This window comes from Egretta garzetta, unplaced genomic scaffold (assembly GCF_000687185.1).
Source record: "Egretta garzetta isolate BGI_Z169 unplaced genomic scaffold, ASM68718v1 scaffold94, whole genome shotgun sequence".
Classification (NCBI taxonomy): domain Eukaryota; kingdom Metazoa; phylum Chordata; class Aves; order Pelecaniformes; family Ardeidae; genus Egretta; species Egretta garzetta.
In genome coordinates, this window is record NW_009259683.1 from 3,618,397 (window position 1) to 3,634,152 (window position 15,756).

The window sequence follows — 15,756 nt, forward strand, 5'->3', positions numbered from 1 at the left end:
ATTTTAGTTCTTGTAAATACCTGTATGAAACAATTTTATGCAGAGTGTGGAACACATCTTTGCTAGCCTCTGTAACAAGACATGGAATTGCACATGATCTGTTCATCTGAACAAAATACTGAGTTGCTGTGTGCTTAGGGAGCATCGTATCTTCCTCTGCGCTGAATGAATCCGTAACTCTTAGGTTGTGATGAAATGCTTTGGGACCAAAAGGGTGCATTTGAAGCCTGGGTGTGCAAAGCACATCATGACTGTAGGCGCTATATGATATTAACATTCTTTGCAGTTCTTCTGTATGTGCATGCAAGGCCTGCCTGAGGCACAGGCAGCTCAGAAACTAGTTTGTAGTAGTTCATACTCGTGTTGTAGTTAAATTGACTTTTTTTTTCTCTGAGAAAATGAATAGTGTGAATATTCCATCAAGTTCTCATTTCCCTTCTTACAGCTAACTTGTAGTATAACCCTGTTACCTGTGCTCTGAGGCTGGCTATAAGCTTACTCATGTCTCAGGTATTTAAAGCTTTTGACCAGGAAGATGGTGGTGGAATTTGTTCTCTTGGGTAATCAATTTACGGTGAATTGTATCTTTAAAGAATTTAATTTCTTGCTTATATTTGAAAGGAATTTGGTAAGGTTCTGAAATTAATTACTTTGGCGTTCTCACTGGTTGTCTGGTAGTAGCAACATTGGTCGTGAAGCTTCATGTAGTCAGACAGGGCTACTTAAACTAGCCTAGGCTAGGTCTAGATTCAAGTTTGTAAAGCTGCTTAGAATAATGACTTCAACTTTTTTCCAATGAATGGTCAAAGATATTTGCAGCAAGAATTTCCTGTAAGTAATTGGAAAGGTGCTATTGAAATTCATTGTCCCTTGCTATATCTATAGGAAGATGCAGGCATTCTAGTATCTTAAAGTGTACTGTAATAATTTCACTAAAATATGTATTTCTGTTTAAATTTTTCAGTCTGCAAACGTGGAGGCCCAGTGTGCAGGTGTCTCAGAGGATAATGCCCGTTTGTCAACAACCAGTCAAGGATACGTTTTACCAGAAGGAAAAATCATGCCAAACACAGTATTTGTTGGTGGAATTGATATAAGGGTATTTATATACTTTTAATTGTTTAAGATGGGTAGGGCACTTAAGTAGGAAGGAAATGGGAATTGAACTCCTGGAGCTTTTTTAATGTGTGTCTTTACCAATCTTAAGGTATTGCAGTGTCATGAGAGAATTTTGGAACAGGTGAGTAACTTTAGTTTGTGTGGTAGCAGAAGATAGGTTTAAAAAATGGTACTGGCTGCTTTAAATCAGTTAACAGTTGAATGTGTTTGAAGAAGTTTAAGACTTTGTTTCTTTTAGATGAATGAAGCAGAAATTCGAAGTTTCTTTGAACGGTATGGTACTGTGAAAGAAGTGAAAATAATCACTGACAGAACTGGTGTTTCCAAAGGGTGAGTAGAACACAAATAGTTGTTTTAAGCTGCTGTTTACATGGACATAATTCTGTCATAGATGATATGAGCAGCTACTTAGCAACACACTTGACATGCTTATGCCTTAATGCTAGCTGCAGTTTTCTGTTGTGGTGAATTAATGTTGAAACCTATAAATATAGATTGCCTCAAATTCTGCATAATCCTGTAAAGAACAGCCTGATTTTTTTTTTTTCCTGACTTCAGTCTTATCTGTTCAGGGAAAAGAGGGTTATTGTCACTTGGCCAATGGAAACAAAGCTTGAAATGTGTGATGGCAATGCAGACAGTTCTTTTGTAGCAGTCTTCTGATGGCTGGAGTCATTAACAATCTGGAGAGAGTTCAGGGTGGTTAAGAGAAGGGATAGATAGTTTATTCAGGGCAGTGGGACTGCACTCTTCAGACACTCAAAGATAAGTTACAGAGAAAACAACCGAACTCATTTGGGCAGAGGGTGAAACTTAAGTGAACAAAGTTGAAGCAAAGGAAATTATCACTGGATATGTAGAAATTCTGAATTGTCTGTGGCAAAACACTTAAATAAGGATGTGTAGGACTTCAGCTTGTTGAGTTCTGGGTGAAGTCCCCCAGTTCTGAAGTTATCCCTGCTTTGAGAAGGAAGCTTCACCCTCTGGAGATTCCTTCCAGCCTGTTTTTTTCTTAAGATTCTATGAAGGGATCCTAAAAACTCATGTTTTTTTCTTAGGCATACATAGTAATGCATGAGCTGGAAATCTTGTTTTATTTCCTCATATCCCTTGCTAGTCTTCGTGGTGAATTCTGATGTGTAGTTAGCCAGTTAGATGTTCTGGGTATTGATAATGAGTTGGCATACTCCTTTGATTGATGCAACTGTTCCTATAATGCTTTGAAATTATCTTCATTTTATAGAATAGATAAACTAGGGGGCAGTGAAGTAAATTGAAAAACATCTTCAAGTATCACTTCCCCCACTAGTGTGACTGTTCCTGTAATGCCTGCTTTCATCCAAACATCTGCATTAAATACAAAATTTGATGATAGTTCAGATCTTAATACTGTTTGGTTTTTAATTTCTCAGTAATATCAACAATACTGCTCATTTTGAGTAGTTGAAATGGAAGAATAGCCCTTACATCTATTTCGTATTATTCTAGAATCTGGTATTCAATTCTTTTCATCTGACCCAGTAGTATATGCTGCAAGTTAGCAGTAAATACATTTTCATGCTCAGTTATCAACTTCATGTGCAATATAATGTACCTGGCATATATGCTGTTAACTGGTCTGTTCAAAATAATTTAGTTAACAAACAAATAAAATCTGGTAATTGAATAACCTGTTTCTTCTTTTCAGGTATGGATTTGTATCTTTCCTGGACAATGTGGATGTTCAAAAAATAGTAGAAGTAAGCTCTTTGTCTAAATTAGCTGAAGAAGTTCATATATGGAGGCTGGAAACATGTTGAGGGGAAACAAAGTCATGTACCCGGTAGAGTAAACTAGGACAATGAAAGTCTAGGGCTGCCCAAAAAAAAAATCTCTATTGGTGGTAGAATTTCTGTATGTTTACTTGAGTAAGAACCAAAATTAGTTTTAGTCTTAGTGTGCTCGAATGCCTCATGTTACTGTATTTCTGGTCATTCTTACTTATTTACGTGCTTGAAAGCCTCACATATGTTTTTGGCTGCTTGCTTTCTGTATTGGATGATTGTCATAGAACCCTTGTGCTTGTGGCAGATACTTAGACCTGTCATTATTCTTATTGGGAATAACAGTAACATAGATAATGTGGTTTTACTTAAGTCTCAGCAGTTGATTTGGTTTTCCTGTTATTCACACAGGAGATAAAGGGGTAGAACTGTTACAGCCTTTCTGCTTTTAGGATTTGTTATCAGAGAAATGTTAAATCTCAACACTTAAAACCAAATGTGTTTTTTGGTTTTGGTAGACTTTAGCAGGTCACAGACCACTGACAAAGCTTTTTGTGTTTCACTTTCTCCCAAAACTGAGTGCAATAACAGAAATGAAATATGTATTGGAATATTTCCCTTTCTGAAGTCTTTGCCTCAGAAAACCCCTATGTCTCTGGAGGATGAACAGTCTCTCATTTGCTTCTGAAGCTCTCGGATAGGGAAGTAGATCTGAAAAACAAATACAGATAAATGTGCCAGGCACAAATTTAATGTTCTGTAGTATGTTCAGATATGTTTACTGGCTGTCCAGCTCCTTAAGGGGGAAGAGAATATGTTTGAACAAGTGGAGAGCAGTGAAACTGCAGTAGGAGATTCTTGGTTCTCACCAAAAGACTTGAGAAGCCTGCTGTTCTTTAACTCACATAGTATGCTGACAAAAATACTGCTGTATTGAGCAACAGACTTTATCCATGGGTTACATTTATTGTACTAGATCAGTGTGGAATGCTTGCTCGGAAGGAACAATCTCTATAGAGACCTCTTGAGTAGCATTGTAACTTGAGCCATATACATTGATGATTTTCTGTGTGCGTTTCTTCAAAACTAAAAGCCCTCAGTGTATCTCTGTTACTATAGTACTCACTGATGTGAATTTGTATACCAGAGGTCTTGGAAGGCCCGGAGGTATACGGTGGATTTTTTTTTCCGTGCAAATTTTGGGTGTATAGGCAGTACAAATTACTACCTTGTCGGGAAGAAGCATGTCCAGATATAAATCATCTTGCAAAGCTGTTGGCTTCTGGAGAGGATGGAAAAAGTGAAAGAGAAATCTGCACTTTGGAGCTCAAGTCCGTAAACAGAGATCACCTCACTAAACCACTTCAGGCATTATCTGTGCTGAGTGGTCACAATATTTTATTTAAATGAACAAGACAGAGCCTGTCCATGGCTAGAACCACTCCAGAGGCCTGTGTTTATCTGCCTAGCTGTGTAGCTTTGTGCAAACTGCAAGTCTTTCTCTTCTGATTTAGGTCTGATTCCATTTATAACTGCATTCTGGTCCAGAGTGAACCTGTTTGCAGTTCAGAACAGAAAGCTACCTTCTGCTTTGAGGGGAAGCCTGTCTTCCAAGAGCTCTTGTTGCTCAGGTGGAAAACGGGGTTACGTGATTCTGGGAACAACAGGACTGTGGGATCAATTAAAAAAAAAAACAAACACCTGTCAAACTGTTCAGGGTATTTCAATTTTTTTTCCACCCAGGTCTCACTTTATTCTATCAGTATGAGTAGATGATCAAATAAGACATTTTTTATATCACATTATAATAAGACTTTTTTATATCATTATTATTCTGCTTATTTCACTTATTTTTACAATCAAGTTGCTGTTAGCTGTTCAAAGCACTTTAGCAGAAGTAGGAGAAAAAGCTTAGCAAGGTGTCTGTTAAAATTGCAAACTGTTCTGAAGCAGGCAAGTTCTTACTGTTGCATGAGAGAGAATCTAGATAGACTATGTCTGAATCTAATACTGATTTAGTACTTGGTACTAAACTTGTGTTAATTGGGGTAAACCAGAAATCTCTTCTGATGCGCAAAGCATTTGTAAACCTCGGTATAGCCCTCTGAGCTGTATCAGAGTACCTACTTGAAGTAGTGTCATGCGTGCTAATATGCATCTTCATAGGCAGGTAAACATGTTTCTTGTCACCATCTTGGCAGAAAATGCGAGATTAGACCCAAAGATGAATTTTCTTTTGGGAGTTTTGAGTGGAGAAGTTCCTAAGTACTTGAATAAACAATCTGCTTAAGTATATGTATTAAAGCAACTTTGTACTCCAGATTTAAACTGTAATCTTGCAGAAAATAAAATCTTACAGGCCCTGTTCTACAGTCAGTCCAAATAGGCCTTGAAGTGTAAGGATGTTGTGGTGCCATTTCATCCTACATCCATTGGTGAATATTCTTTTAGTTTTCAAACTAAGCAGTTTAGCTGAAGAACACGTAATTCAAATTCTGAAGGGAGGGAGGGTGCTTGAAATTCTTCATGTGCTTTTCTTAAGGCCCCAGATACTGTGCTGGAAAAGTGGTACTCGGTCATTGATCATTGAAAGTCTGAAATACTGCCTTCTGGGTGAGCTAGCATTTGGGCAGAACTTTCAAGTTGAGAAATCAGGTGTCTTGGGCGTTTGCTGACTACTGAGGAGTGCTTCCAGCCTTGTTTTGCAAGCCTTTCAGATGCTTATGTTCCTGAGTTTGGGCATTTGAGGAACATGTGAACCATATTTCAGGTTAACTTTCTTGATTAGTCTGAGTGCTGCATGGATGCAGTTGTGAAATACTAGCATGTTTGTTGGATGTTCTGAAAGAAAGCATGTGAAAATCTCTCTAGGAGAGGATATAGTAACATGAAGGTAAACAGTAGTGCTTAGACAGCCTTCCATTTCCTTTAATGTTGGGTGGGCAGCTTCTAACATGGTACGTGAAGCCTATTAGGAACTTTGTGGGAAGGAAGGTAAATAGGGTTTCAAGGCAATCTAGGCTGTGGTCACTCTACATTAATATCCTTACTGAGGCAAGAATAGTTTGAATCTGCGTGTATAAAACTAGAAGACTGACAGTCACTAATACGTAGCTGCTAACTACTAGTAGTGCATGTTGCTATTAAGGCAAGTGATAGTAATAGGCTTGGAGAGTTGTTGAGTAGGCAAACAGGTGTGCTGAGAGCGTTGCAGTAAATTAAATGTAAAAGGCATAAGGTGTTGAGGTGGGAGAAGAGAATGGAGGCTGAGCCTGTATGAAAGTTGATGATACTGTGGTGTGGAAGCAGAGCACAGTCTCTTTAAAATCAAACAAACCACCCACTTCAGCTTACAGTATAACCTGTCTTTCAGTCACAAATCAACTTCCATGGCAAAAAGCTGAAACTGGGGCCAGCGATTAGAAAGCAACAAAACTTGTGTGAGTATGTGTAAACAAATCTGTTCATATTACAAGTATATATTGCAAATTTGTTTTTTCTTAACTATAGATCAATGTCCTTTAAATCCTTTTATCTACTGGAACATATATATTACAATTAAACTTCAGTTCTGCATTTTATGATCCCACTACTTGTCTGATGTTACACAGTTTTGATACTAAAACGAGTGTTGGTAGCACAATACAAGACAATGTTAAGAGTCAAAACACTTCAGGTTTTTTACAGTTTGAATTCAGATTACTAACGAAATGCATGTGAAAATGTCTTCATACTTTATTTTTCTTTGCTTTAAAATAAGGTTCTTATGTGCATCCCAGACCATTAGTATTCAATCCTCCTGCACCACAGTTCCATAGTGTATGGGGTAATCAAAATGCAGAGACGTACATGCAGCCTCCAGCTGTAATGAGCCCAGTAACCCAGTATGTTCAGGTAAGGCTGTTCATGCCACTGACTTCGAATCACCATTAAATATTTTTGAAGGTGCAAGCACATACAACTTCAGGAATGTGTACTGAGATTCTAATCTTATCTTACCTGCTTGTTTTCATATTGCCTTCCCCAGTAAGAAGCACTGGACTTAAAACCTCTTTAAAAGAAGGCAAACAACCTTGAAAAACTTACTCAGTGATGTGATCTCTCTATAAAACAAAAGACAGGGAGATACTTTTTATTTGAGAATAAAAGCTGTTGAAGGTGGAGCTAAGGTTTAATTATGTAACAGTTCTTAAGCGATGTTGTTACTTGTCACAGAAGCACTTTGCAAATCAAATGCATCTGGATATTTAATGTACTGCTGCCCTGCCTCAGAATAAACTGCAAACTTGAAAATGTATTTTTTTTTAAACAAATACGGAATCAGAAGGTGGCTGTGGTACTCTTCCCCCACCCCAGCTGAATAAATTTTTTTCTGAACTGATGTTGTGTCTTTAAGGACACTGTTACGGCATCTGCTGTTAACAGCTGTGACCAGTACAGTATGCCTACAGGACATCACTGTGTTGGTACTTCAGATAAGCATTCTTACCGAGGTGTAGGGAGAGTACTTCTGGCCTTGCTATGAGTCCTATACTGTGAATAGAAGGCTCTCCAGATTATGGTCTCTTCCTGTATTAACCCTATATGATATGGCAATACAACAGGGCAGTATTAATTGCAAATTAATTCTGTTCTGTACATTTTCTTAAAGCAAATGAAGATGAGCAAACTGCAGTGACTTGCAAAAATTTTTTTTTCCAAGGCAGAGAGTTTGATAGCAGTACTCTTGCTGATTCCCTAAGTTTATTGGGAGAGTGAAATAGTGTATAGAGGAATATATATAATGGAGGTGTATATATTATGTAATAGAGGAATTAACTATTAAATGCTGGAATGTGCCTTTATTCTTTGAAGAAGCTGAGAAGATTAGCATTGTGTTAAAATACTTGCAGTGAAGAAATGCTGGGAAACTGAGTTGTAATGCTTAGTGTTCCTTTGGCTCCAAGACATGGATCTTCAGGCTGTAGTCCATTAGTTCATGGTGGTTGGTCTGTTTTAGGTCTACTTTAGTAAGTTTGTTGGTTTTTTCGATGAGTTGTGCTTCTGAAAAGACTTAAAAGATCAGCTACAAGCAGATGTGAGATTTTTAGATAGGTAATACACTTTAGAATCCCTCTTTCTTGATATCTTCAGGGCCTGAAGTGCTGAAGCCCTATGGGAGACCTGTAAGGGTTGCTTTTAAATAATGAAGCTAGTCTGAAATGGGAATTGGAAGTAACAGTGTGACTACATATTTCTAAAGATATGCACCAGGCTTCATATAAATACCTTTACAGATATCATATTTTTGTCTTGCTTCATACTTGCATTTTTAAAAAAGCTTTATTTTGCAGACATACCCATACAGTTCACCAGCTTTGTTGATACAGCAGCAAGTTCCTGTAGGATATCAGCCAGCCTACAACTATCAGGTATGTAATTCTTTAGTAGCAGCAGAAAGGTTGTTTGATACCTGACCAAACCTAAATAGAATGAACAGTGTTAACTGGAGTCTGATCTTTCTGTGTTTCTTTCTGTGAATTTTAGTTCTCTTCAGCTCCTGCTTCACAGAAATCAGAAGTAAAAGCAAAATTAATGATATTTTTATTCTAATAAAATGAAAGCTATTGAAAACTTAGTATATACTTTTTTAGTTTGATTTTTTTTTTAAACATGCAATGATAAAACAACTTCCAGATTAGCAAAAAGTACATGGATCAGTAGTATTTTTCTCTCACGGGAAGGAGTTTTGCATGCTATAGTGTAGGTAGCTGATGTTAATTACTTAGAATAACTTAGGAGACTATATAAATATGAGGTATATATAGAGGAGATTTGCTCTTGAGCTCTAAAAATGTCTGGGAAGGCACTTAGCTGATAGTGATTTTTTTTAACTCCTAAGTGAAATGTGTGGTAAGTCCTGTTATTGAAACTAAACTAGAAATAGTTTAGTAACTGGAAGTAACTAGAGGTTCGAGGCACTTTAAATGTGGCTGTTGTGATTCCCCTTATTTCTCTAGAAATCTTTTAAAATTTTTTTTTAAACTTGGAATGAGAAGAGGAAGGAGCTAGTTGAATTTGTGGTAAGGATGACCTTGTGCTAAACACTACATGGGGTACATGTGAAAAAGCTATCTTGCTGGACAGAAGACTATAAGCTACTGTTAAAATGAAAAATCCAGATGTGAAATGTTATAAATGGTGGCTCTTAAAGACCAGTTACTTGCCTGTGTTGGAAATGAATGAATAAATGCTGGTTCTTGTCCAATTCTTATTTAAGGTTCAACCACAATGGCTTGCTGGGGAGCAAAGAAATTACGTTATGCCTCCGGTAAGTCTACAAAGTAAAACTTCTGGAACTTTGTATTCTCAATTAGCACATTGTTTTGACAGCTTGATACTTAAAAAAACAACAAACTGACTGGATCGTATGTAATCTGCTCTATACAAATCCGTAGCTGCTGATACAGTAGGTAATTGTTTAGGATTTCCTACTGACTTAGTGCTTCTTTAGGAGCTGCCTGGCAGAACAGAGCTACCTGTTTTATGGCATTACTTCATACGTGCTGGTCACAGAATTCTGGAATTTTAACATGAACAGAATTGGTTTTTCCTGAAAAGTTGACAGAAAAAGAAGTGGTGACCTGATCCACAATCCTGACTTACAAGATCTGTATAGCATTACTGCTTAATTTTCCAATTTTTTTTTTTAAATTTAAAAAGCCAAAAAATACTCTGCTTTGCAAGTACTGATTTTTTTGGCTCCTTTCAACAGCTTTTTTAAATGATTGGCCAGGCTGCTACAGACTGTAGATGGTGCTGATGGCTTCTAAAGAAATTACTTGCTTTCTGTGACTTTACACAAGTGACATACACAGGAGAGGAAAAAATACTGTGTATTTCTTTAACAGTGGTGGAACTAAAACTTTCATCTTGAGCATTTTTGTGTTCTTTAGGTATAATCTTGTATTGAGTTCTATTTCTATAAAGTGTTTAAAGCTGTAATACTTAATTTTATTCTGAGCAGTATTCTTTCAAGCTAGTTCCTAGCAGATGTCTGTAGAATGTGTGGAAGATAAATGGGGAAAAAATTAAGAAAATGGAACTCTGTATATATATATTGCTGTCTGCATGCATCTGACAATTCTGTCTCTGATCAGATTAGAAGAATACTTTATTCCTGTTCACTTCCAATCATGTGTACTAAGCTTTACTTTCAAGTTCTCAGCAGGGAAGCAGCCTTTCTCTTCTCATGGGAAGTCTGTGTTTCTGTTAGTGAGAACTACCTTTGCTTTAATGGGGGAAGCAACAGACTTGAAAGAGTCTGGAAGTCACTGAGATACTGATTACCCTGTTGGCTTGAAATAACTCTAGTGGAATAACATCCATGAACGTGATACATCTGCGGTATATCACTTAAGAATTAAATGGTAGCAAGCCACAGAGTTTTTGAAGTAGGTGGTGGCTTTCATTAGACATTTTAAGCTTGATTATATGAGCAGACAACTTTTCTAGAACTATCTCAATTAAACAACTTTAAGTATCATTCTTCACAGACTCCAGAGAGGACACGCATATAAGGAGATAGGAAACTTCATTCTTCAGCCTATGGCTTTACACCTACCTCTTTGTTTGGTGGATAATCACAATTTTCATTCGTAAATGGAATGCCCTGGTTGTGAAGAGGTCAGACATGATACACCTTTTGATTGTTAGGGATGGTGCTTAGAAAGGAATAGTCTGCTAACACTGTAGGCTTCTGTATCTCCCAATATCGTCAGATTGAAATTGCAGTTTCTGTGTTCACGAGCTTTTGGGAGTGTCAGGTGGTACATCTTGTGGTTGCTGTGTATAATCTTGTTGTTGCTATATATAATCACAAATAAGATCCTTGAGAATGGTGTTGCAAGAAACTGAAAACTATTGTCAAGTCTGGTAAATCTCGCTGCTTTTGGAGGGGGGGAAAAGTTTTGACCCTGAAAAGTGAGAATGCTTAACCCTGCCACTGAGATCCTGGTAAAATTGGCTGTAAAAGCTGCTAATCCTGTCTGGAAGCCTCTGGAAGGATGTTTCTGTAAAGAGTAACTGCTTTATCAGCCTCTTCCCTATTGTAATTACACTCTACACTGGGTTGTCAATTCCAGCATGGCACTGTAAGCAGAGTAGGGAGAGTTTTAAAAAAAGCTGTAAAATGGCTTGTGCTTTTCTAGACCTTTTTACATCTTAAAAAAAAAAAAAAAGTATATTAGCATGAAAGAAGCTTCAAACAAGAAAGGAACTGTATGGAGAAAAGCAATTTCTTGGAAGGGCAATGATATTCAATGTTTTGCTTCCCCTTCTTTCATTTGTTTTTAGTGCTTAATCTCTTGAAGTAACCTGCTGGTTGTCTCATTCTCAGTGAACACCTCCATTGCTCAATATGCTTGACAGCAAAACCCATACGTGGAGGAAGTAGGTTGAGGAGCCAACTCTCAAGTGATTATAGTGGGGAGAAAAGGCGTTTATTAGAACATACCCTTTTTGGAAGGAAGTAGAACTGTTTTAAGATAGATGTGGATACACTATTTCCCTCACTCGTGAAACTCCTATTAAAAGTGTGAATATAAAGTCATCAAAGTTTATGGATAGGTGAGGACCAATGACCACACAACTGTGTATGTTTTCCCAGTGTTACTGAAATACTGCAATATTTAAAAAACTATACAGGTTTATACTTCAGTAAGCTATCACTGTGCTGAGGATCCAGAATTTATACCGACAGAATGTGTTGTTCCAGAGCCCACGCAGTCATCTACTAACAGTCCACAAAAGGTAAGTGCTTTCTCAAAGCATTAATGTTGTCAGAAATCCTCTTCTCAGAAATTTGCACTTGAGGATTATGTGTCTTGGTGAAGAGGGCCTCTGACCAGTATCCTAGAAATCAAGATTATAGTTGCTGCTTTAGCCAGATGCTCAATCCCCTGTATCTGATTTCTGTGTACAACTTCAGAAGCCTTGCTTGTTTCTGTGAAACTATTAGTGATTGTCTATAGTGCCAAGGGCTGTGTAAATGTGTGTTCTACTTCATTAAGTACAACAGTGTTTTTAAGTGACAAGGCTTTACTTAATCTGCTGAGAATCTGAGAACTACATGGAAAATTGTAGGTACTAAAAAAGCAAGTTAGGTAGCGCTGCCTGCTATTGTACGCAGATTTATTTTAAGCTTTAAACATCTGAATTGGTAACATTTTACTCCCTTTTTCACTTCTTTTGTGGAAGGTGACCCCAGTTTGGCCAACAGTTATTTCTGAATTCAGTTTTCTAAAGGAGATTTCATTTTTCAGCTGTTGGCCTACTCCACAACTGTGCTAGTATGTCACTGGTCAGAGCTGTTATGTTGAAAGTAACGTCTAAGGGTGATAATGAGTTACGAAAACTAAGAGATGGGAAAAAAAAGAGACGGTGCTCAGGAAATGTAAGGTGGTTGAAGGGAATCCTGAATGCAAAGTAAATCCTGTGATACACCCATATGTAGTGGGCTAACCAAGAAAATCAGTATTGTTAGAGATGCATCTATACCTGTATTTCAGAAATCTGTGGACAGGAGCATACAAACAGCAGTATCCTGTCTGTTTAATCCTGAGAACCGTCTGAGGAACACCTTTGTATCACAAGAAGACTACTTTAAGGTATGTAGCGAAAGCAAAATTAATTCCCTAAAACACAGCTGACCTTTGATTTGTTCACCTACAGGATACCATAAAGATGAATTAATAAATACCTGGAATGCCATTTGAATTTTTGTATTCTTGTACATGCTCTTGAGATGTATAGGTTTGGATCTCAGTTGCTTTATGCTAGAAACAAGTACTGAAACTGGATTCAGTGGATTTGATAGACTGCAAAAAAAAATTGCTGAGTAGTCAACTCACACTTAAAGCATAAGACTGGCTAGGCATTTCTCAATGGCAAATTGCTGAAGGGACAGTGAGTTACTCCCTAGTTTGGATAGAGAACGTTGAGTTTGAGCCTTGATGGTCTTTACACCAGTTAAGTGCCCACTGTGGATGGTGGCTTTTTATACTTTGGAAAATGTCTATGCTTTAACCAATCAACTGTAGTCAGGTTGGTAGCTGGTCAATGTATTTTTGCTGTACGTGTAGAATTGCAGTTTCTGATTGCATTCCAAGTGCTGTTTAATGTCGGTCCTTTTACAAAAAAAAAACCCCAGTCTCAAGTATAACATTAATAAACAACAGACATGAACGAGGCGCTTGTACTCTGAAGCAGGAATACAGAAGATGTATTTATTATTCATTTTAATTATGTATATTATTATGTATTATTATTTGGAGGGGGGTGCATAGGGTTATAGAAGGTCTTCAGATACTTGTCATGAAATTTCAGTTGCTTTATTCTGATTATTATCTAGAAAATTTTTTTCCTGTCTTTCCTCTTATCCCATTCCAGGAGAGGAAGGTGCATCACTTCAGAAAAGGAAGAGCAGTACTCAAAAGCGTTTGATCAACAAAGGCTTTAAAGTATCTAAACTCGTTAACTTGATGTTTCTACAGTTCAGTTTAGCAATATGTGCAGTATAACCTTTTTCAAAAAGTTGCTTCAAGTTGAAGCTTGTGTTCCTGTTCTACCTGTTCCAATACAGTTGTTCTTGCTTGAGTTGTTAAAGTTTAAAGTTGTAAGAGTTGACAAAGTTTCAGGTTTTATTAGTTGTTTGCATGCTTCCCCTGATAACTAACTGGAATGTTAGAGTTTATATGAGAAAAAGCACTCTTTGTTTGTTTGCATGTGGATTTTCTTCTGAGCTTTAAGGTACAGTTTGCATGTTACACTTAGTTTTTCTTAAACGACAATTTAAGTGACTAATCCTGACCAGTTACCTCTTGCAGTTTAAAAATGGAAGCAGTTATTTGCCCAAGAGGTTGTATTTTAAAACTGAGCTCTTAATCAGTGGAACAGAAGATGTCAAGATGTAACTCAACTGAAGCCATCTAAGTCCTGGTTGTCTTTAGACTACGTAATCAATGTGGTTATGTTCATCAATGACAGTTTCTGTACCTGCAGTCTTGAGCATCACTATTAGTTTTGGGAAAGTAATTAAGAGAATCCTAAAATTCCGATGTGTAACTTCAGATGCACGAATGTAACTAGCTGTATTGGCTACTCGGTAGAGTATGCTTTTTTACTGGAAAAATTTTAGCAATACCTGTATGTTAAAATTGTGAGAAAATACTGCATTTAAAATATGCTTTTGTTATGTGATGCAAACTGTTAATCAAAGAATATCTGTAAGCCTATTTTAATAATTATGTAGATTTTTAGTTGTGTGTTTTGAAACAATTAAAATAAATTTTTATTTTGACTTGGCTTCTCAAACTTCTAGTGATATGCTAATATAATACTAGAGTTCATTATAAGCTACCTTGAGAAAGACGTAATGCATAATAAAGGTTTGTTGAAGCTATTGAAGACTTATTACCCTATATGAGGATTCCACTTACCACAAATTTGTAGTAACAAACTTCATTTTGTAGTAGTTACTAGCTACAGTTTTGCAAGAGTAGAACAGAGCACTGTATTCAGTCTTGCATGCATGTTGGGTCCTAGTGATTTTTTTTTTTTCCCTTCATACTCTTAACACCTCAATCTCTCCAGACTGAAAAGGAAACTATGCCTTTCTCATTGAGGATGGTTACCTGAGTTTGAATAGGATTGCATGTCCTGCTTCAAATTTCCAGAAGGTTTAGAAGTAGTAATGTCTTGGAAAAGACTTACCCAGAAGTAGTAGATGTTAGTGAAATGTATAATGGCAGGGAACTGAGTTGCTACAGATCTGGACGCTTAAGGGAATATGGCTGCAGCATGAAAAATGTCCAAGGACTGCTTCTCAGAAGTATTCTGGGTGGAATTTTATTAATGAGGTGGGGGGGGGAAGGGAAATAAAAATTATTCTAGGGTTTTGGAGCCAGTTTATGCAGAACTATACCAATATTCTGATAGCATAAATCGACCTGAAAAAGCAAAGCTGTAAACATCATCTCTGCTCAGATTGGTATTACGGGAACACTTAATACAGTATCTTTAGTGTCATAGAACAACTTGCCATGTTTTTCTTCAGACTACTGTTTTAAAGACAGTAGCTTGGTTATATTTCAATTCTGTGTTACCAGCTTCTTTGTAAGTGTTTTTTTTAATTTTACACAGCTAAACTCAGTATTTCTTAAACAGTAAGTCCGGAGTTCTCTGAATATCGGGATCCTTTCCTTTGCAACTTTAAGTACCTAAACAGCCTACTTGGGCTGTTAAAGCTGTGATGTCAGTTTATTGATAAAGGTAATTGTTTCTTTCCAAATGCAGATTTCATTTTGGCTTAATGTTCTAGTTGGCTTGATTGCCCTGGGATGTATTTGAGGCTTTATGCTGTAGCTATAAGAAAATGCAAAGTGCCTATGTGTAGTTCTCATTGAAGAGTCTCAACACCAAAAGAAGAGATAAAACAGAAGATATCTACATAGAGTGCATATTTTACATTTATTTGACCAAGTGTTACCCATAGGACCATCTGGTGAGCGAGTTGATGTTCAGCGTGTTTGGAGTGGTGGTGCTAGGCGTGAGCTGTTCTTGCAAGCATGCTGAGAAGGCTTATCACAGTGAAATGCATAGCCCAGGCCTTATGAGTGCCATTTATTTTCTCTTCCATTAGATCATGTTGTGCTGGTTTCGTTAGCCATTTCTCACCCGTAGGAAACTAATTTTTTTATTCCCATCTGGGACTTGTACATTTTGTGGCATATGCCTGTAAAAGTAACAAGTTATAACTAAGAACATGGAATTTAATGTTCTTTTGAAGTACCCTATAAGCATAACACACAAACAGTAGGTAAATCTCTTTTGTGTT

General features: G+C 37.1%; 1 protein-coding gene across 1 annotated transcript; it reads left to right on the forward strand.

Annotated features, from left to right (window-relative positions):
- Positions 1 to 535: 535 nt before the first annotated feature.
- DAZL (deleted in azoospermia like) lies at positions 536 to 13,364 on the forward strand. The gene is made up of 11 exons (XM_009638587.2): positions 536 to 628; positions 965 to 1,099; positions 1,358 to 1,449; positions 2,807 to 2,858; positions 6,256 to 6,322; positions 6,643 to 6,776; positions 8,216 to 8,293; positions 9,142 to 9,192; positions 11,568 to 11,672; positions 12,431 to 12,529; positions 13,311 to 13,364. The coding sequence occupies exons 1-11, from the start codon at positions 536 to 538 to the stop codon at positions 13,362 to 13,364; spliced, it is 960 nt and encodes a 319-aa protein (XP_009636882.1).
- The last annotated feature ends 2,392 nt before the right edge of the window (positions 13,365 to 15,756 follow it).